General features: G+C 35.1%; 1 protein-coding gene across 7 annotated transcripts in view; it reads right to left on the reverse strand.

The window, feature by feature from the left end:
• The window catches only part of GPHN (gephyrin), a 608842-nt gene that overhangs the window by 290388 nt on the left and 295327 nt on the right, over window positions 1-23127 (reverse strand). For all 7 annotated transcript variants that reach the window (XM_029951674.1, XM_029951675.1, XM_029951680.1 and 4 more), the window contains exon 4: window positions 6423-6515. In XM_029951674.1, coding sequence (XP_029807534.1) covers window positions 6423-6515 — 93 coding nt within the window. The remainder of the gene's footprint in view (window positions 1-6422; window positions 6516-23127) is intronic.

Consider the following 23127-nt stretch of genomic DNA (forward strand, 5'->3'; position numbering starts at 1 on the left):
ACATAGTAAGGGCTATATGTAGGTGTTATTATTATTGGCTACTTTTATTATCTCAGCCACTAGAAACAACGACCTTGAGAGGTAGGCATTAGCTAATTTAGTAAATGAAAAAAGTGAAGTTTGAACACATTAATTTACCTTAATTTCACAGTGGTAGAGTTGAAATTTAAATTCAGGTCTATCTGACTCTATTGTGTTCGTGTACCCCAGAATGTTTAGACATACACAAGGAAACCAATTTCTTATGTCCGGGGCTATTTCATAAAAATTAAAGGAAGAGATTAAAATGGCATAAAATGTAACCTTATCTGACCATAGAAGAGTGATATATTTAAGTCAATCTAGTTTGAAATATTTGAAGTACAAGGGTTTCTGATATTCTGCTTTAACAATTTCATATTGTTGAGTTATCCTACTGATACAGAACAATTTTAAGAAACTCAAAATCCTAGTTCAAAATGATTATATTTAGCTTTACCATGTATAACAAGTATTTCAGTAAAAAAAAATCATAGTATTATAAAATAAATTCTAATATTCATAGAGTTCTAGAATATCAGTATAGGGTATTTTTCCAGGGAAAGAATCCATGTTTTCTGAAGAGTATCAGATATACTTGAAAACAGTGATATAATTTAAATGACCTATGCTAGTAATTAAATTTTCTTTCAAAAACAGAAATTATTACATAGGATATTTTTTGCTATGCTTCTGCTATAATACAGATGTTTTCCTGTCAAAATGTCCAATGTTAAATATCAGTTCTTACTGATTTTCACAAGTCACAAATTGGGAATCATTAACGGACAGTCGGTAACTCAGGTCAAGAATGTCTCCTTCAGTTTACTTACAAAGTATTCTTATTTTTGAAGCATTATAATTAAGAAAGAAAATGGTTAATGACTGCATAAAAAGATACCCAAAATACACTTAAAATGATGAAATACCTAAATTTTGACAAACTGATTATAAAACACATTTTATAAAATAAAAAATTTTTCTTGGATTTGATATTTTTGTGAAAAACTTTCTAATAACTTAGGTGGAAAATATTTGTAGAAAGGCTTAAATAGTAATCTAGAATTCATAATCTTTTCCTAGAAAACCATCCATTGTACCAGATTTTGAGTATTCTATTCCCTTCAATATTGGTCATTTTGTCAGACGCTTCTTCAATTCCATAATGAACCATAAGAATCCATTTAAATGAATATCCCGGTTATCAAAATTTATAGTTTCCTGAAATTTTTGCGTTTTTCTCCTTCTGTTTGATTATTTCATCAAGACCCATTATTAGGACACTTTTTAGAAGGTACTGCTAAGAACAACAGTTTGAAAATTTTTTAAGAGTGATATTTACTTAAAGTATAATAAACCCATTACTTTGATCAATTTTGAAGTTCAAAATTTTATATATTATTTCAAATAAGGGATCTTTTACTTTTGTTACGTTATACTGTATATTGAGACAATGTGGCAATATACTTTATTATGGCAAAAAAGTGTTTTTCTTTGGTCCTACTAAAATTAAACATTTAAGAAATGAAACCCAGTGTCATTTCAGATTACTAAAGAAAAAAGGGTAAAAATCAAATTTTAAAAAGTCCATAAAATATGTGAGCAAAAATGACACTGTCATCCAATAGACCAGGGATCAACAAACTTTTCTGTCAAAGGTCAGTTGGTAAATATTTTAGGTTTTGCAAGCTCTAAGGCTTTGGTTGCAACTATTTAACTCTGCTGTTGTTGCCACAAGCGACACATAAAGGAATGAGTACAGCTGTGGTCCAATAAAAGTTCATTTATGGACACTGAAACTTAAACTTTAAATAATTTTTATGTGCCATGAAATATTATTCTCCTTTTAATTTTTCAGCCATTTAAAAATACAGAATCCATTCTTAGCTTACAAACCACATATAAAACCCAACCCAACCCAACAAAAAGACAGGCTGGATTGGCCTATATGCCTTATTTGCTAACTCCTATTACATATTTAGAATCTTTGGAGAATAAGGACCATGCCTTATTCATTTTTTAACTCCAGCACCCACCATAGCAATGGATACATATTAAGGATTAAAAATAAAGAGTTGATGAATGAATGAATGGATGAGAACTAAGATGTATGCTGGGTCTCTATTTAACTCTAATTCATAATCAAAATAAAATATTAGTATACAATCCTTTATTCTAGTATAGCTTACTAATCTAAAAGTGCTGAAAGTTATTTTTCCTTATAAATATTGAATAGTTTAACATTTTATAATTTACCATAATATATCATCAAAAATTTCTTGGTAATTACATAAATACATTTTTTAGTGGTTCTTGATCTTTCAGTCTCTTCTAGAATTTATGTCTAAAAAAGGGCTTCACCTCACTATTATGCCCTTAATTATACTTTTACATTTTAAGAATAAGATTCTTTACATAACAATACCTATTTTGGACATAAGTTGTTTTCATCTGATAGTGGGACATAACAAGATAATACTTTATACAGCAATGAATTCTTATGTTCCTTTAAAAAATGTTTTTTAAATTTATTTTAAGAGAGTGAGGAAAAGAGCATGTGCACATGTGCACATATGCACAAGTGGGGCAATGGCAGAGAGAAGGAGAGGGAGAGGGAGAGGGAGGGAGAGGGAGAGAGGGAGAGAACCCCAAGCAGGCTCCATGCCACCAGCGCAGAGCCTAATGTGGGGCTCAAACTCACAAACTGTGAGATCATGACCAGAGCCAAAACCAAGAGTTGACACTTTAACTGAATGAGTCACACAGGCACTCCTGAATTCTTAAGTTGTATAGAATTTTATAATTACTAGCATTTCACCAACACCAACAGATTATCCAACCTTTGTCAGATCAGAGAAAATAGTTATTCTTAAAAAATAAAAGATTTCATGTCAAAATAAAACTCTAAAAAGGTCAAGGAAGTAGATTATTATGCTACTGTATATAAGCTTTGATAGTATTTCATATTTATTAGGGGCAGGGTGCAGGCCTGCAGGCACGTAAACATCAGATGAATCATATTCTAAGCCACAGCCTAAAAATAGAAACCATCTCATAATTTAGGAAAATTAATTCTGATTACCTTATTTCTATATATGAAAAAAGGAAACAGGATATACTTTACTGAACTTGGTACTCCACTTTTCTTTTAATATATCTGGAAAGAAACCCAAGTCTATAATCTTTTCATGTTCTCTTGGGTTCATTCCCACTGACACTAATTGCTTTATTTCATTCATACTATTAATGATTTTCCTCCATATTTCTCCTAACAACACACATCTTCTACTAACACTTGTCCTTTGTGTTTGTAGATTAATTATTGTAAATTACTGACTACAAAATGGTAGTACCTTAATGGAGAAGTTTTATTATTTTACCTTAATAATATTTGTGTTTTCTATAACTTCTCACTATTTAAAAATTTTTACAACTCTAAATTGTATATAGTTAAATGTAGTCTAGAAAAAAGTTACTTCTCTTTTCAGGCACAACTATCTAACACAAACAAGTTAATGACAAATAACTGTATTATGACAGAACCCAAAATATATTTATGGATTCCTAGCGGATATCTCTGTGTTGTATTTTGGATATCAGAAGAATGGCAAGCATTAACATGTGCAGAGAAAATGGGAAACTGGTAGAATTATTTTTGGTTGGCCCTACATTGCTTTCATGTTTGTTTATTTTTCAAAGGCATAACAGTTTTATGGGTTTTGCTGCAGATAATCACACCATATGTCTATATAAAAAAGATATGAAGTAAAATGAACCTATTAAAAATCAAGCTATTTACCATGAGGTAAGTTACCTATTCTCAAAAAAATAAAAAAGAAATAAAAAAGACTTATTTATGTATATTTTTAACTCATTAAAAAAAACCCTAATACTGCTCTACACAGGTACTTGTGAGAGGCACATATACGAATTTAAGAGCACCTCTAAGGGGTGCCTGGATGGCTCACATGGTTAAGCAATTGACTCTTATTTTAGCTCAGGTCATGATTTAATGCTTTGTAGGATCAGGCCCGGCTTCGGGTTCAGTGCTGACAGTGGAGAGTCAGCTTAGGATTTTTTTCTCCCTCTCTCTGCCCCTCCCCTGGTCACGCATGCATGTGAATGCACATACTCTCTCCCTCTCTTTCTCAAAATAAATAGACATTAAAAAATATATTTAAAAAAAGTACTCTGAGGTTCTAAGTTAACTAAAAGACTTCATTTAGGATAAAGGTTTCTTAATTTCTGATATAATGAGACATACAAGGTCAGGGAAAGAGACCCTTGTCAACTAACGGCACAAAAAAAGTGGATGGTAGAATTTTAAGACCTCTATTTTACATAAAAATGACAAAGATAAAGTATGTAGCTTACTACATCAAAATTTAAGATAATTTAATAAGATTATAAAGATTTCATGGATACACTTTAAATCTACTATAACACTGTTATTGTCCTTTTGGTAGTTACAAACAAAAAATACTACCAAATTTGTCCACTAAGTATTTATGTAGCAACTAATTTAAAAAAAATATTTAGCCCTTATAAGTTAACCCTTGGATATATAGCACTTACTAAAATGCCAGAAATCGTTCTCACTGAATCCTCACAGCTCCCAGTAGGTAGGTACTTTTGTTTACCTCATTTTATAGGAAACTGAGGCACAGAATAGTTCAATAATTAGTCTCTGGTCACCTTGTTAGTAAGTAGCAGAGCCAAAATTCAAAGGTTTAAATTTTCAACCTAGCATTTTGGTATTAACTTAATACTCCACAGAAAACAAAATACTTAACTTTAAGTGCAAATTATTCCCTCCCCATTAAAAATAATGTTGTTATCTGATATAAATAAATACTACAGTAACTTTTTTCTGTTTTTCTGATATAAAAATAAATAGCATGAAAACATCAAACCATCACACTAAAAACATATAAACCCAGGTCATTTACTTCAAATATTTAACACAATAGCCAAACTCCAAAAATCAAGGTCTTCACATATGTTCACAATTTTCTTACAAACAAAACACAGACACACCTCTATAGGAGATGGTTTCCCTCCAATTGTACTTTTTAAGTTGGTCTCACAGTTTAAAAGAAATGTAATAATTGGCCAAAGGACCATTTCCCCTTAAGACTCAGAAGCTAAACTTCTCATATAATAATGATTTCTTTTCAAAGCAGTTGAAGTTAACAATTTCCCAAAACAACTCTATTCTGATTGCTTTAAAAGCAAACCATTTTATTTCTAAGTCTAAAATTAGAATAAAATAAAAAAAATTCTTTTCAATTTGTTACAAAAATGTCCATATTCATATCCTAGAACAGTGGTTTTCAAAGTTTGAAAGTATGGTCTGTGGACCAGCAACATCTGCATCGCCTGGGCCTTGTGAGAAAGACAGATTTGTGAGACCAACGACAGGTTTACTGTATCAGAAACACCGTGAGTGGGTGCAATAATCTGGTTTTGGTAAATCCTCAGCTTGACTGTGGTGCAGACGAAAGTGTGAAAACTAGTACCGTAGAGTAAGAAGGACAATGAATATTTAATAGATGCAGAGCAAAAGTATCTTGCTATTAATAAAACAGTAGATAAAATTGTGTATTGGTTTGAAAGTAGGAGGACATACTTAATATTAAGTTGGAATTCAGCCAGCAAACACTTGTTTGTGGAGGTAAAGGAAACAATACCCCAAGTGGTAATATAAGATTGCATATGACCCTGAGGTTTACGGCTTCCTTAAAAAGAGAAAAGACTCTTTCTCCTGCATCATTGAGCCCTGCCTACTCTTCATTTTCTCCTCTAATTTTTCTACTTATGCAAAGGTTTAAGGTGATTCTTGTAGCACAGAGCCTAGATATTAATTCTGCTTTTGGCTTATTAAATTCTGTATTTAAATTCATATTAAAATTATGGAATGTGTAACCCTTTCTCTTCCAAAGTACTATAAATTTGGTATATGCATTCTATTGTAATTTCCTAAGCTTTGAGACCAATGACATGGGTATCTCAAGAACAGAGGTATCAGATACATTTTGAATTACATGAACAAAGCATATAAGACCAGATGCCATGCTAAGAGTCAGAGTTCTGCTATCACCTCCTTTGGCAATATGCCTGAAGTTCAGCTTATATCATAGTCCACTGAAAAAATGCAAAATTACCTTCTGGACCAGTTCAATCTTCCTCATTTTATATCATAACTAGCATAAGTTCAAAGAAAAGTAGTCAAGAAACATTTTTTATCTAACAATGCCTCCGCAGCAGTTTTTATATTCTCAGAACCACAACTCTTCTGCTCTGCCCAGAAAAATTATAAAAATAATATAAAACATAGTAAAAAAGATGAAAAATAACATGAAGTGCCTACTCCTTGAATATGAGAAAGGCACAGACTCTCTCACCTCTGGAGTGACATCTCGTGGTGCAAACCCTGTTCCTCCAGTTGTTAATATCAAATTAAGTTCCTTTTCATCACACCAATCTATCAGGGTTTCCTGAAAGAAAACAGTGATATTGTCACATGCCGAAGAACTTACCCGCCCACTGAAAACATCTACATACTCAAATACCTTATATACCAGTGAAGAAATACAGATTTAGTTCAACAATCAACAAGAAATTCTGAAGCATAATTCATGGAACAGATCTGCTATTGATCAAAACACACTGCTATTTTGGTATTTATTTTATGCAGTATAGAAAATGAAAGAAGCATCAAATTCTTAAAAACAAGTGAAAAAAGTGAAACACAGAAGATATAAATTAAGCACTTATAAAAATGTCTAATATTGGATATTTAATAAAATCTCAGAAGGAAAAGAAGAGCACTCCAACAAAGATTATAAACTGACTCTGGTTTTTTGATTTCTCCATTTTTCTCTGTTCAAGTCTGTCCAGATCTGATAGTCTGGGATAACTTTATCCCAGACTTTCTACATCTCTTTCTACATCTGTGCAATGGTTTGGGAAATAAGTTTGGTGTGAAGATTGGGTATTGCTCAATCAAGGTTTTGTTTTTATAATAATATAATAATCAGATACTTGAAGGTATGAAGAAGATAGGTAATATAATAGTGCTACTATCCTGATCTTTCAGAGCAGTGGTTCAACCAACAAGGTCTAACTAAGCCTTAAAAAGAGAGCAGGGCTGCCTGGGTGGCTCAATCAGTTAAGCTTCCAACTTCAGCTCAGGTCATGGTCTCACAGCTCATGGGTTAGTTAGAGCCCTGAGTCAGGCTCTGTGCTGACAGCTCAGAGTCTGGAGCCTGCTTTGGATTCTGTGTTTCACTCTCTCTCTGTCCCTCCCCTGCTTGCTCTCTCTCTCTCAAAATAAACAAACATTCAAAAATTAAAAAAAATTTAAAATATTATTTCTGGATAGATTTGAAGTACATTTTAATCCCTGTTTTCTTTTGCATTTTCAAATTCTTTAAAATCTGCATGTATTGTTAAAAAATAAAATCTGCATGTATTGTTAAAAAATAAAGGGATTTTACAAACTGACCTTTCTGGTATTTGTTCCTTATTAAGATAGCCAGCACTTTAATGTCTCTTTTTTCCCTCAATTTTCACACAGCTCAGAAACAGATTTATACTCCACAACTATGCATATTCTACTGTGGTAGGTTAAATATAATCACATATTCTTTATAAATCCTCCTGTCAAGAGATAGAGCCTATTTTCACCAATTCTGCATCTGAGACAGACTTGTAACTCTGATCTGGGCAGAAGCCATAATATATGAGTTCCAAAGCCCAGGTCTCAAAAGGCCTCAAATTTGGTAAACTTCCATTACCATGAAAGGAAGTCCAGTCTCAACAATGGAATGAAGAGAGAACACGTAGAGAGAACGCCTAGCAGAATGGAAAGCACCAAGGACCCAGACACCTGAGTGAGGCCATCTGAGTGAGACACCTGAGTGCACCTCAGTTGAGTTGACCAATTATTTTAGGCACATGAATGACCCCCAAGTATGACCAGAAAAAGATACACCTAGCTAAGCCCAGCAAACCCACAGATTTGTGAGAAACAATAAATCATTGTTGTTGTAAGACACTGAGTCTTGTGGTAGTTTCAATGCAACAATACAGTATATATACAATTACTTTTCTAGTTAGCCTCTTTGCATTCTCCTGCTATTTTCAATTTATATTTTATTGTGTTTTATTAGTCACAAGTCTACATATCCTTTATAAAAATCTTCAAAATAGCTTTGAAAGCAAACCTGATGTGAATTATGTTTAAATACATTGCCATGAAGACTTGATTAAAAAAATTTTTTTTTAATGTTTATTTATTGTTGAGAGACTGAGACAGAGCATGAGTGGGTAAGGAGCAGAGAGAGAGGGAGACACAGATTCTGAAACAGGCTACAGCACAGAGTTGGCACAGGGCTCAAACTAAGGATCTATGAGATCATGACCTGAGCCAAAGTTGGTGCTTAACTGACTCAGCCACCCAGGCACCCCTGTGAAGACTCGATTTTAATCACCCAGTTTAAGAAACATACCAATGCCTAGTATGTGGCAGGAAAATGTGGGAAAGAAAACAAATGTATGACAAATGCCCTTGATATCAAAGAGCTCAGAGATATGAACAAATTAATATGGTATATCAATATATCATGGTTAGTGCTATGATAGAGGCATGACCATCTTAAGAAAACTGTTTTACAGTTACTATATGTATTTATGAATACATAACATTTTCTTTACTGTGACTAGAATGGAAACCATCACTACAGAGATTTTAAGCAATATTTTTCTCCTGCCTAAGACTAGGGAACCCTCAAAAGAGAAACATGGGATAGTAACAGAGCTAAGAGGAATTTAGTTTAGACAAAGAAGTTTAGACAAGAAGTTTAGACAAGCCACCGTTTGTACATCTCACCTTACAATAGATATCTTTTCCTTTCCCTATTTTTGCCTTTCCTATTTTCCCCTACAATAGATTTCTTTTCAATTCCCTATTGATCAACAAATCAATACATTTATTGATGGAAACATGAACCACTGAATTAAGCAGACCTCACCAATATAAAAACATTTGAGAAATGTCACATTCTCTTTGGTTATTAAACAGTCTGGTATAACCACCTAAGAACCATCTAACTATACCTAATGAGACACAGCTTTGGACAAGTCAGTACTCTGCACTGATTCCTCCAGGCAGTTTGTTCTCCATGCATATTACCAGTCATTCCTTTGGGATAGCACTTTTCATAGTTTACTGAAATTTACTTGTTTATATGCCTCTTCCTCTATAAAAGTGATCTCCAAAATTCTGATCATATATCAATTTCTGAATGTTATCAGACATTTCTATTAGTAAAGAAAATTCTGAATTTTATGCTAAAAAATATTCAGCATACCACACAAAAAGAAATTTTAAAGGAGAGATAAACATGACATAACATCTAAAATAGCTTTTGTTTTGAGGCACCTGGGTGGCTCAGTTGGTTAAGTGTCTGACTTCAGCTCAGGTCATAATCTCACAGATCCTGAGCTTGAGCTCTGCGTCGGGCTCTGTGCTGACAGCTCAGAGCCTGGAGCCTGCTTCAGATTCTGTGTCTCCCTCTCTTTCCCCCATCCCTCCTTACTCTCTGTCTCTGTCTCTCAAAAATAAATAAAGTTTAAAAAGATTAAAATAGCTTTCATTTTACTAATTGTGCAAAAATATTTTTCTCACCAATATTTTATGCACACATATGATTGAATATGCATTATTTTTGAAAAGCTTGGTTTGATAGTTTGTGATACTGCCATTAAAAAGTAAAAGATAGGGGGCGCCTGGGTGGGGAGGTTGGCTGAGCGCGGACTTTGGCTCAGGTCATGATCTCACAATTTTTGGGTTCAAGCACCGCGTCGGGCTCTGTGCTGACAGCTAGCTCAGAGCCTGGAGCCTGTCTTCAGATTCTGTGTCTCCATTTCTCTCTGGCCCTCCCCTACTCACGCTCTCTCTGTCTCTGTCTCTGTCTCTCTCTCTCTCAAAAATAAATAAAACATTAAAAAATTAAAATAGAAAGTAAAAGACAGTTTTAAAAAATAAATACATCAAGGGGTGCCTGGGTGGCTCAGTCGGTTAAGCATCTGAATCAGCTCAGGTCATGATCTCGTGGTTCATGAGTTGGAGCCCCACATTTGGCTCTGTGCTGACAGCTCGGAGCCTGGAGCCTGCTTTGGATTCTGTGTCTACCTCTCTCTCTCTCTCTCTCTCTCAAAAATAAATAAACATTAAAATAAATAAATAATTAAAAATATTTTTAAATTTATTTTTGAGAGACAGAGACAGTGTGAGCAGGGGAGGGTCAGTGAGAGCTGACCACTGAGCCACCCAGGCGCCCCAAAATAAATAAATAAATAAATATGCCAAATGAAAGAAGTACATTAGTTATACTTACAAAATCATTTATGTAACATTCATTTTTCAATCTCATCCACCAAGTATGCAAATGACTTTTTGAAATGGGGTTAATAAATTTCCATCTTTTATGATATTAATTAGTTGTTTTTGGGACACGTGGGTGGCTCAGTCGGTTAAGCGTTTGACTTTGGCTCAGGTCGAATCTCATGGTTTAGTGAGCTGGAGCCCCCCGTTGGGCTCTGTGCTGACAGTTCAGTCTGGAGCCTGCTTCAAATTCTGTCTCCCTCTCTTTCTTGCCCCTCCCCTGCTTGCTCTGTCTTCTCTCAAAAATAAACAAACATTAAAAAAATTAAAATATTTTTAACAAATGTGCTCAAAAATCCACTAAAACTCTTCAAAGGGGCATTTTTAAATAGATGAGGATCTTGTTTCCTAGTTTTTTTTTTTAAAGTGTGCAGTTATTTGTTTTTATAAAGGAAAGAAATGCCATTTCCATTAACAAAATAACATAATGCAAGCAATTTTAAGTTCTCTAGGTATCTTAACTTGAGCATGCTTTTATATTTTGGGGAAATTTTCCCAAAATCTCCTTTGATGTCTTTTCCCCAAAGTTGTCTACTAAATTAGCTTAACTTTTCATTTACCTTTCTAGGCAGATTCTCCCATTCCTTGTCTATTATGACATCTTTATTTATGTTATCTGAACTAGAAATCTCCCTCTCTGGTTCTTTCTGGCTTTAAGAATCTACTCCAAATCACTGTAAAATTAGCATTCTAAAAATAGGTTTCTTTAAAACCTTCCCCCCCAAACCCACTTTTCTCCATTGGAGAAAATACCAACCCATTTTCTAAATATTTGCTAATGTAGTTGATGCTTTCACCAAGACCTTCAAAAAACAAATGCAAACAATAGTTATCATTTACTAGAGTAACACACTTAGCAAGTGATTACTTAAATGAGAAGTATAAGGGTTCCTGGGATATTTGGGGGTTGTCGACACAAGGTAAACAGGTGTCTTTATCCATAGAGTATCCATGCATTATTTTTCATACATTCATATTTTCCATTTGCATCTATATAAACATTATATGTATTTATAACATACATTCTTAAAACATATATGTATGCAAACATAATACTTAGGACACTTCCTATCCAGAGATCTCCAAACTAGGATTTTGCTATATTTCAAGTTATCTTTTGTTATTCTCACACTCCCACCAAAAATGTCAACCCAGGGTGCCATTTAAGGCTAATTTTATCTTTTTCCTTTGTAGAATGTGAGGGGTTTCTTTTACTCAAGTGGACTGATAGCTTAATCTTTAGAGCAATTTCAGTTTAATTCTATTCACTTAAGTACTGTACTATTCAAATACTGTATGTATTGCTTATAAAGATATTTTAAAGAATGTGAATAATTAGAATTTGATTTATTGTTTAACTTAATTAATGCAAAGATCCTCCACTTACATCAAATAGTTTTGAATAGCAGATTACTAGTACTCAAGATAATTATTTTTCTGTACTTTATAAATGCTTTTCATCAATACAATTTTCTCAACTTTACTAGATAAAAATATATTAATCCTCACTTTTGAAATAAACAGAAATAGGTAGATGTAACTATGTCACATGCCTGCTTATTCAAAAATAATTAATTTGTGCTTAAGTATCCCCAGTGTATTGTTCTGAATGAAGGTAACTTAGGTCCACATTTTGTACTCATCACAATAGCATGGGAACAATGTATTGTGATGAGGAGGTAGTAAACTCAGTTCCTTCACAGAATACTAAGTATTTGCTCCTATTGATGGAATCTTACTGGTGCAAGTTAAATACTTGGCAGAGTACTTAGCACATAGTAACTAGTAAATAAATGGTTTCTTTTGTGATTTCTTCAATATTATTTATGTCAGAGTTTTACTGCCTAAGTGTGGAGCTTCTCCACAACCTTAATCACCTTAGAAGACCCAGGCAGAGTCAGAGTCCATGGTACTCCTTTTATTACTAACGCTGAGAGGCCAAAAATTGAAATATTTTTAAAGGAAGATTCTACAAAACAGAACAATCAAGTGATTTATAGAGCTAAATGGATCGAAGAGATAATCTTTGGACCTTCTTATTCTCTTTTCCCTAAGGCCTTCCCTGAACTTAAGAAGCCAAATTCTATGCATATTGGTACTCTTGAGTGACTAATATAATAGGTGACCTGAAAAAATGGTAATGGTTCTACTGACAAAAAACTTGGTCTAAGATTGATTGGACCTCTGAAGAAGAATTGGGAATAAGTAATTAAAGCCATAAAATAATAAATCCAGCACATTATGACTATGACTCAAATAGGAATCCTCAGAAATCAACCAAATGTAAGAAATGCAATATTAGAAACCTGGTAAACATTAGCAGTCACTACTCCTCTGATTGAGAGGGCCCAGGAAACCACAAATTTACTTTCTTTTCTTTTTTTTTAAAGTGTTGTTGTTGTTGTTTTAATTTACTTTTGAGACAGAGAGAGACAGAGCACAAGAGTGGGAGGGCAGAGAGAGAGGAAGACACAGAATCCAAAGCGGGCTCCAGGCTCTGAGCTGTCAGCACAGAGCCTGAAGCGGGGCTCGAACCCACGAGCATGAGATCGTGACCTAAGCCAGAGTCAGAGGCCCAACTGACTGAGCCACCCAGGCGCCCCCACAAATTTACTTTCTGTCTCTATGGATTTGCCTATTCTAGGTATTCCCAAAACTGAATTCATACAACACGTGGCCTTTTATAAGTGGCTTCTTTTACTTAGCATAATGTTTTCAATATTCACACATGTTGTAGCATTTACTAGTACACATGTTGTAGCATTTACTAGTACATCATTCTTTTTTTCATGTATTTTTTATCATGGTAAAAACAATCATATAATAAAACTTGCCATGTTAACCATTTTTAAGTGTACAATTTAATGACATTACATTCACAAGACAGTGCAACTATTACCACTATCTAGTTTCAAAAACTTTTATCACCCACAAACAAATAAACATTCTTAATTCAGTGTTGGCTTGGTTATTATAAAACTTTATTTCATGAAATGGAGTGCTGAAAAAGTTGGTTTTGATAACTTCTGTTTGTTTTACAGTGTTTCTATGGAGGGATAGGAGCTTTGAGCTCCAAAACTAGCTCTTCTACTGTCCATTATTAATTCTAAATCAATAGATAATTTTTCTTAAAAAATTTGCCAAGGTAAAACAGTACATTACCATTACTGTGGTAGCTATCCTGTACCCAAATATTATTTTTTGAGTAAGAATTATTAATATTTTCATTTTCCTTTTATTCTACATATAATTCCTACAGTATAGTTCCACTAAAATAGCAAAGCCTTCCAAACACAAATAATTAGGCATGAATCTTATTGGTTTAAAAGCTAATCCAACAGGCTTTAAAGTTTTATTTAATAACTATACATTTATTACATGATTGCATTACCATGAATCTTTTTTTTAAAAAATATTTTTTATTTATTTTTGAGAGACAGAGAGAGACAGCTGGAGCAGGGGAGGGTCAGAGAGAGAGGGAGACACAGAATCCGAAGCAGGCTCCAGGCCCTGAGCTAGCTGTCAGCACAGAGCCTGACGCAGGGCTCAAACCCACGAACTGTGAGATCATGACCTGAGCTGAAGCCGGACGCTTAACTGACTGAGCCACCCAGGCACCCCTCCCATGAATCTTAAATTGGCTCATGTGGGACCCTGAAATTAAAGATAAAAAGGTACTTTCAAAACTCTTTAAATCAATTGTATTTTTCAGTTCTGCAATTTTCATTTGGTTCTTTTTATTTCTACTTTTTCTGCTAAGATTTCATATCTCTTCATTACAAGCAAATTTTCCTTTGCTCCTTGAACCTGGTTATGGGGATGCTTTAAAATTGTTTGTTAATTCAAATAGCTGGACTATCTTGGGGTTAGTGTCAGTGGATTATCTTTTTTCTTGAGAATGGGATCACATTTTGTTTCTTTAGATGTTAAATAATTCTGGACTGTATTCTGGACATGGTGAATGATATGTTGAAGAAACACTAGGGTTTGTTATATTGCTTTGAAGAATGTTGATTTGTTTTTATTTTGGTAAGCAGTTTACTTGGGTAGACTCGATTGCAAACTCTGTTCTGCAGTGATGGTAATTCAAAATTCAATTAAATTCCTTTAGTCCTAAGTTTGCCCAGCACAATCAGAGGTGCAGAGGTCAGCCAGAGACCTAAGAAGCTTATTTACAGAATTTGAAGCTACTCTCATTGGCTCTCTCCCTTCCAGGATACCCCCTCCCCCGTCACTTTAAAACATCTGTGGTTGCCCCAAACTCTGTTCTAGCCAGTAAGCTTGTAGGTTTTAGCTGCCAGTAGGCCAGATTGAAATCTACTGTCAGGCTAAAAGTTATACAAATGGGATATTCAACTAGAGCCTTCTTCCAAATGACAGAATCTTCTTGCTTTTTGTTGCTCTTCAGTGTTTACGGATGCTTATTTTTTTGTTTGGTTCAGAGTTTTAACTGCTATTTGTGATAACACATAATTCTTCTGATAGGAGCTATTGAACTATACTGGACTAGAGCTTCTCCTTAAAGCACTTAGTACTTTATTTATCAACAAAATTTAGTACCACCTCTATGAGTTTGGCTTTTTAAGCCATTCAACTCACTGTTGTAGAATAGGCAATATGGAAACAAAATGAGTAGCTATGTGGAAGAAATTTATAATTGCAAAGTAGTTTCTAGAAATGATAGTTGGTAAAAAAAAAAATAAATGTTTTGCATTTCAACCTATTCCTGTTTTTTTTTCTGCTTTTAATTTTTTGGCCCCACATGGGAATATTCTTTGTGATTTTTTAAATTCTAAAAAACATGATTATTAAAAAGACAAAAATAATTCAATCAACATACAAGGTATAATGATTAAAAATAATTAAAAATTTAGGAGCGATAACCCATTTTAAATGTATGTTAATCATCCTTCCACACAAATTTCTATATCTAAATAAATACACATGCATATACAGAGATGCACATACACACACGAGTAATTTTAACTTTTTTTTTTCATTTTGACAACATGTCATGAGTAAGCTAACAATCTATTCTAAGTCTACACAATAGTCTGTAGATTTTAATTTGAAAACCCTACTGATAAATATTTATGCTGCTTTTAGTTTTTTTTTTTATCTATAAACAATGTTTACTTTTACAAACTTTCTAGCTGTGAGGCACTGGGATCTAAAAAAAGAGGCAATAGGAAGGGAACAAGATCGGGGTAAGACAGACCTGTTCTTCCAGTTCCAGCTGACTAACTAGCTTTGGTTCCACAGGCAAGATACTAAAACTCTTTGTAACTCGGGTCACTGTTAAAAACAATAAAGTAAAGAAAACCATGAAAACCCTCTACTATCATTCTGGGTATAGAATAAAAACATAAAAAATAAGTGCTGTTTGTATGCACACATGTGTACATTCACACATTTATGAAACTTCTTAAGGAAGCAAAGATATTGGTCAAACCATATTATTTATTAGTAGCTTCTGTATATAACAATATGAGAATGTGATGTGAGAACAGATCTTCATATTGAAATTATATGAGAAGGAAATATAAGAATTTCTGTCATAATTATATCACCTTCTCTCAAACATCAGTGGTAGAACTCTGACAAAGATTTCTTTGTGATACGGTTTTTTCTTTGAAAATTTTATTCCAGGCTGAGTTAAGCTAAATAAATAATTAGGCATGGATAAATTATACTGCATAATTAATTTAATTCTACTTAAAAATCTCCTTAGCAAAACCCATCTGGAAACAGCTGCATTCATTGATATTTAGTACTCTGTGGAATATAAAAGGACTGATTTACACTGACTCTTACAGTAGTAATTATCATTGTGGTTTAGTTTCCTGGTAGAATATTAGTGGGGAAAAATCTTTAAGATGATACAATATAATTTTAATATCTATTAGTAAAAAATAGCAGAGGAAATTCATTTCAGTAAGGTTAAAGAAAGTATAGTATTCTGGTAGAATTTTAGCCAATACTTTTGTACAAATATTATGTAATAATTAGTAGGAGAAACAATAGAACATTGATCTATTTATAGGAAGCAAAATATAGCAAAAATACAGGTAGGCTTAAACTATCTTTTTAAAGAGAGCCAAGAACTAGAGATCAAGCTGTTCTAATGTCATCAGCAAAATTACTATTCTACATTATACAATGAATAATGGTAAGTTCTGGGTGAAAAAAAAAAAGGAGGGGGCATGGACTCAATGTTCAGAAATAAAGTAGAGAGAAAACCTGAATTAATACAAAATTTATTATACTTGAAAACTATGTATTTTTTCCATCATTCCTCTGAAGTTTTCTTACTGTGAGAAGACAGCATAGGAAAAGGGACTCTCGACGAAATGAATAATACCAGAAAAAAAAGAGATGAAAATCACCAACAGTGAGTAAATTAAACAAAAGCACTAAACTATTTGGTTAGGAGAGTGAACAAATTTCCAGATACAGGATATTATATGCTTTAAAGACCAGTGCGGGGAGGAGTTAAGATGGCAGAGATGTAGGGGGACCAGGATTTCCTTTTTCCCTCACACACAGCTGTATTGAGGTCTAAACATTTAGAACACCCAGGAAATCAATCTGTGGAGTGACAGAGAGATCTTCACAGGTAGCGGGAGACAGCTTGTGGGACAGAGGTACATGTATGCGAACTGGGGGAGATCAAACAGCATAGGCATGGAAGGGAGGAAATCACTTCTGTGGAGAGACAAAAGGGAGAGAAAGACAGAGAGGCTGTGGACTGCAGTTCTGAATTAGCCACAAGAGGAAAACCTCTCCAGACTATGGACTGGGGAACAAGAAATATGGAGAGTACCAGTTTTTACATTGCATGCAGCTTCAGGAGCTAAAGACTGAAATTTTCAAAAGTGAACAACTTTTTTCTAATGGGAGCCCAGCTGTATGTCTGGGCCTGGAGGGGAGGGGAGCCAGCACCAGGGTGCAGTATCAATCTCAGAGGTGAACTGGTAGAGAACAGCCCCTTCCCTGAGTACTGTGGGAAGAGGGTTATTACATCCCCAAAACAAAGGACCTTGCAGGCATCAGCCAAAAGTCCCTAATGTGGAGCATCCAAATATATAAATCAATTAATCACAAACATAAATAAATGTATACAAAATAACACCCTGCTTATAGAGGACTTTAATACTCCATTTACAGCAATGGACAGATCATCTAGGCAGAAAATCAATAAAGAAACAAAGGCTCTGAATGACACATTAAGCTAAATGGACTTAACAGATACGTTCAGAACTTTTCAACCAAAAGCAGCAGAATACACATTCTTTTCGAGTGAACATGGAACATTCTCCACAACAGATCACATACTGGGTCACAAAACAGCCCTTAACAAGGATAAAAGGACTGAGATCATAGCATTCATATTTTAAGATCACAATACTATGAAGTTTGAAATCAACCACAAGAAAAAATTTGGAAAGCCCCCAAATACATGGAGGTTACAGCACATCCTACTAAGAATGAATGGGCCAACCAGGTATTAAAGAAGAAATTTAAAAATATATGGAAGCAATGAAAATGAAAACACAACAGTCCAGACCCCCTGGGATGCAGCAAAGGCAGTCCTAAGAAAAAAAAGATATTGCAATTCAGCCCTATCTCAAGAAGCAAGAACGGTCCCAAATACACAACCTAATCTCACACCTACAGGAACTAGAAAGGCAGCAGCAAAGAAAGCCCAAAGTCAGCAGCAGAAGAAAAATAATAAAGATTAGAGCAGAAATAAATAATATAAAGAAAAAAAGCACAACAAAAAATAACAATAGGCAGGATCAAAAAAAGAGCTGGTTTGCTGAAAGAATAAACAAAATTGATAACCCCCTATATAGACTTCTCAAAAATAAAAGAGAGGACCCAAATAGATAAAATAATGAATGAAAGAGGAAAGATCACAACCAATACCACATAAAATCAAACAATTATGAGATTACTATAAAAAATTATATGCCAACAAACTGGGCAACCTGGAAGAAATGAACAAATTCCTAGATACCCATACACTAACAAAACTCAAATAGTAAGAAACAGAAAATCTGAACAGACTCATTACCAGAGAAGAAATTGAATAAGTTATCAAAAATCTCCCAACAACTAGAGTCCTGAGTCAGATGGCTTCCCAGGGGAACTCTACCAGACACTGAAGCAGAGTTAATACCTATCCTTTTCAGGCTGTTTCAAAAAAATAGAAATGGAAGGAAAGCTTCCAGACTCATTCTATGAAGCCACCAATACCTTGATTCCCAAACCAAAGACTGCACTAAAAAGAATTACAGGCCAATATCCCTGATGAACATGGGTGAAAAATTCTCAACAAGACATGAGCAAATCAAATTCAATACCATATTAAAAGAATTATTCACCATGATCAAGTGGGATTCTTTGCTAGACTGCAGGGCTGGTTCAATATTCACAAGTCAATCAATGTGACACGACACATTAGTAGAAGAAAGGATAAGAACCATATGATCCTGTCAATAGCTGCAGAAAAAGCATTGGACAAAATACAGCATCCTTTCTTAATAAAAACCCTCAAGAAAGTCTGGAGAGAAGAAACACACCTTAACATCATAAAAACCATATATTAACATCACAAAAGGCCCATAGCTAATATCCTCAATGGAAAAAAACCAGAACTTTCCCCCTGAGATTAGGAACATGAGAGAGATGTCCACTCTCACCACTGTTGTTTAACAAAGTGTTGGAAGCTCTAGCCTCAGCAATCAGACAAAAAAATGAAATAAAAGGCATCCCAATTGACAAAGAAGTCAAACTTTCACCCTTCGTAGATGACAAGATACTCTACGTGGAAAACCTGAAAGACTCCACCAAATATCTGCAAGAGCTGATACATGAATTCAGCAAAGTCCAGGATATAAAATCAACATCCTACATGCATTTCTATGCACTAATAGTGAAGCAACAGAAGGAGACATTAAGGAATCAATCCCATATATAACTGCACCCACAACTATAAAATACCTAGGAATAAATCTATCCAAAGTAAAAGATCTCTTTGCAGAAAACTATAGAAAACTTATGAAAGAAACTGAAGACGACACAAAGAAATGGAAAAATATTCCAAGCTCATGGATTGGAAGAATAAATATTCTTAAAATGTCAATACTACCCAAAGCAATCTACACTGTCAATGCAATTCCAGTCAAAGTAGCATCAACATTCTTCATAGAGCTAGAACAAATAATTCTAAAATTTGTATAGAACCACAATAGACCCTGAATAGCCAAAGTAATGTTGAAAAAGAATAACCAAAGCTGAAGGCATCTCAATCCAAGACCTTATCCTGTATTACAAAGCTGTAACCATTAAGACAGTATGGTAGTGGCACAAAAACAGACACACAGACCAATGAAATAGAGAATCCAGAAATGGACCCACAAATATATGCCAACTTATCTTCAACAAAGCAGGGAGGAGTATCCAATAGAAAAAAGACAGTCTCTTCAAAAGCACTATAGGGGAGGAGGGGGGCAAGATGGCAGAGAAGTAGGGAGCTCTGTAATTTTCGTCAGCCTGCATCTACCAAACTAAGAACTGAAGCCACAACACTCTGATCTGCAAGAGTGGGATGAAAGGACAGAGTTCACAAAAGACAGCCTCATAGGTGCCTGAGTGAGTGCAAATTGGGGAAGATAAAAACAGGCTGGGACCCGGAGGCACCAAGGGGAGGGAGCCCCGCTCCACAAAGAGCCTCGGAGAGACTAGCAGAAGAGAAAGAGAGGCTGAAAATGCTCATAGAGCTGTCACTAGAGAAGAGAAAAACCTCGGCCTAGGACAGAGAGGGATCTGATTATCCCATCTATAAACGCAGGGTGTGGGGAGAGAGATCCTTTCTGTAGCTGGTGCATTTTCCTTCGGCTCAGCGCCCCAATCCCAGGCAGGACCAGGAGAAACTGCTTCCCTATTTCCCCTACTAGATCCCTGGCTAGGAAGCTGCCCGCCTGCAGGAGTACATCTCATCTCAGAAGGTATCATTAAAGTTTGTGGACTAGGATTTGGAAATGAGGAGGGGCTTAGAAAATACAACGTGGCCTGCCAGCAGCACAGAGAGATCAGATCAAAAAGAGTGGGTTATATACAGAACAAGCTAAAGTTAAATTAAACTGAAAGAAATCCGAACAGTGATTGCCTGGACTGGGGGGTAGGAAATCAGGCAGATTGGGGGAGAGTATGTAATTCGAGGAATGGCTGGAGTGATGGACATATTCTTTATCTTAATGGAGGTAGTGTTAATTCAATTATCTGCATTCACCAAAATGTATCAATCTGTACATTTTCAATTATTGCATCTTATTATATGTAAACTATGTGTTAATTAAAAGCAAACAATTTCCTCTTCAAAAAAAAAAAAGAGTGGGTTGCAACGCTTGGTTTGAGGAGGGATTTGGGCATTGCCATTCTTCTCCCCACAGCCACCAAGGCAGGACCTCGGGGAGCATCCTGTGGGACCCACAGAGGAGGCTAGACCTGGTACACCAAACCACACCCATCCGTACTGGAAAGCTTTTTTTTTTTTCTCCTTTTCCACCCAGAACCCAAGAAAGACCAACATTGATGTGTTGCTGAGATTAGATCAATTATTACTATTCAGATATATTTTCCCTTGTCTGATTCTTATTTCTCCCCTCTGCTGGACTAGGCAAGTGGGACGCACATTGGTTTGCCTAAACAGTCATACTTAATCAATTTTCTTGATGCACCTTCCTTTCTCTCTCTCTCTCTCTCTCTCTCTCTCTCTCTCTGGAATAATCAGACTATATAGCTTCTTCGTTTTTTTTCTCATCACTTCCTACCATATTCTTCTCTTTCTCTCACTGAATTAAGCCTTTCAGTCTCTCTGCCTGGTTAACATTAAATATCACTTTCTCCACACCCCTGTCAATTCTCTTTTTATAGATGCTCTTCCAACAGAACTGACTCCAACCTACTCTATTTTTAGCTGGGATTTCGGGTTTTATGCTTTTAGACTGTCCACTGTCTTTTGTTGTTTTTGCACCCTCCCCCCTCTTTTTTTCTTTTCTTTTACCTTCTTTTTTTTTTTTTTCTTTCCCCATTTGGATTGCTAGTTTGTTTGATTTGTCTGTGTGTTTGAGTGCTTTTGTTCCCTGTGTTTATCTGGTTTCCTTTTCAGGGCTACCTCAAGAAGCAAGCCAAAGTAGCATGGTGGAGAGTCCCAAATATCACGGAGCAGGGAAATAAAATAAGAAGGCACAAGAGAAACCAAGAGACACTATTAAAAGAACACTTCTTGAATGGACAGGCCCTGGACAATCAATAAGCCTCCCTTAATATAGCAATACTCAAGGTACAGAGTGCATAACAAGCTTTTAAAACTGACAAGAGACAGAAAGCTAGCCAAATATGATGAAATGGAAGACCTCTCCTCTAAAGAAATTCCAGGAACAGTCACAGCTATAGAACTGCTCAAAACTGATACAAGCAACATAACAGAGCAAGAATTTAGTACAATTGTCATAACATTAATCGCTGGGCTTGAAAAAAGCATGGACGTCATCAGGGAAGCTATTAATACAAAGACTAAGGACCTTCAAAATAGCTGTGATGAGTTAAAAAATGCTATAAAAGAGGTGCATAATAAAATGGAGGTGCACGAATTGAAAAGGCAGAGAGGAGAATAGGTGAATTAGGAGACACAATTATAGAAAAAGAAAAAGCCGAGAAAAAGAGAGAGAAATTGATCCAGGATCACGAAAGGAGAATTCGAGACCAGAGTGATATAATCAAACTGAACAATATCCGTATCATAGGAATTCCTAAAGAAGAAGAAAGAGAAAAGGGTCCTGAAGGAGTGTTTGATCAAATTATAGCCAAGAACCTCTCCAATGTGGGGAAGGGAATAGACAATGAAATCCAAGAGACACAGAGAACTCCCCTCAGACGTAACTTGAATCAATGTTTAGCATGACATATCGTAGTGAAACTGGAAAAATATAAGGATAAAGAGAGAACTGTGAAAGCAGCTAGGGATAAAAAGGCCCTTACATACAAAGGGAAACCTATTAGAGTGGTTACAGACCTAACTACTGAAACTTGGCAGGCCAGAAAGAAATGGCAGGAAATCTTCAACGTGAAGAACAGAAAAAATATGCATCCAAGAATCTTTTATCCAGCAAGACTGTCATTCAAAATAGAAGGAGAGATAAAGGTTTTTCCAAATAAACAAAAGTTGAGAGAATTCATCACCACCAAACCAGCCTTACAAAAAATCCTAAGAGGGACTCTATGAGGGAAATGTTGCAAGGAATACCAGAGACACCACTACAAGCATGAACTCTACAGAGGACACAAGGAATCTAAACCCCTATTTTTCAATAACACTGAATGTAAATGGACTAAATGCTCTAATCAAACGACACAGGGTATCAGAATGGATTAAAAAAACCCCAAAATCCATCTATTTGCTGTCTACAAGAGACTCGTTTTAGACCTGAGAACACCTTCAGATTGAAAGTAAGGGGATGGAGAAATATCTGTCATGCGACTGGAAGTCAAAAGAAAGCTGGAGTAGCCATCCTTATTACGGACAAACTAGACTTTAAAGGCAGTAACAAAAGATGAAGAAGGACATTATATAATAATTACAGGGACTCTCC

This window comes from Suricata suricatta, chromosome 9 (assembly GCF_006229205.1).
Source record: "Suricata suricatta isolate VVHF042 chromosome 9, meerkat_22Aug2017_6uvM2_HiC, whole genome shotgun sequence".
Taxonomy (NCBI): domain Eukaryota; kingdom Metazoa; phylum Chordata; class Mammalia; order Carnivora; family Herpestidae; genus Suricata; species Suricata suricatta.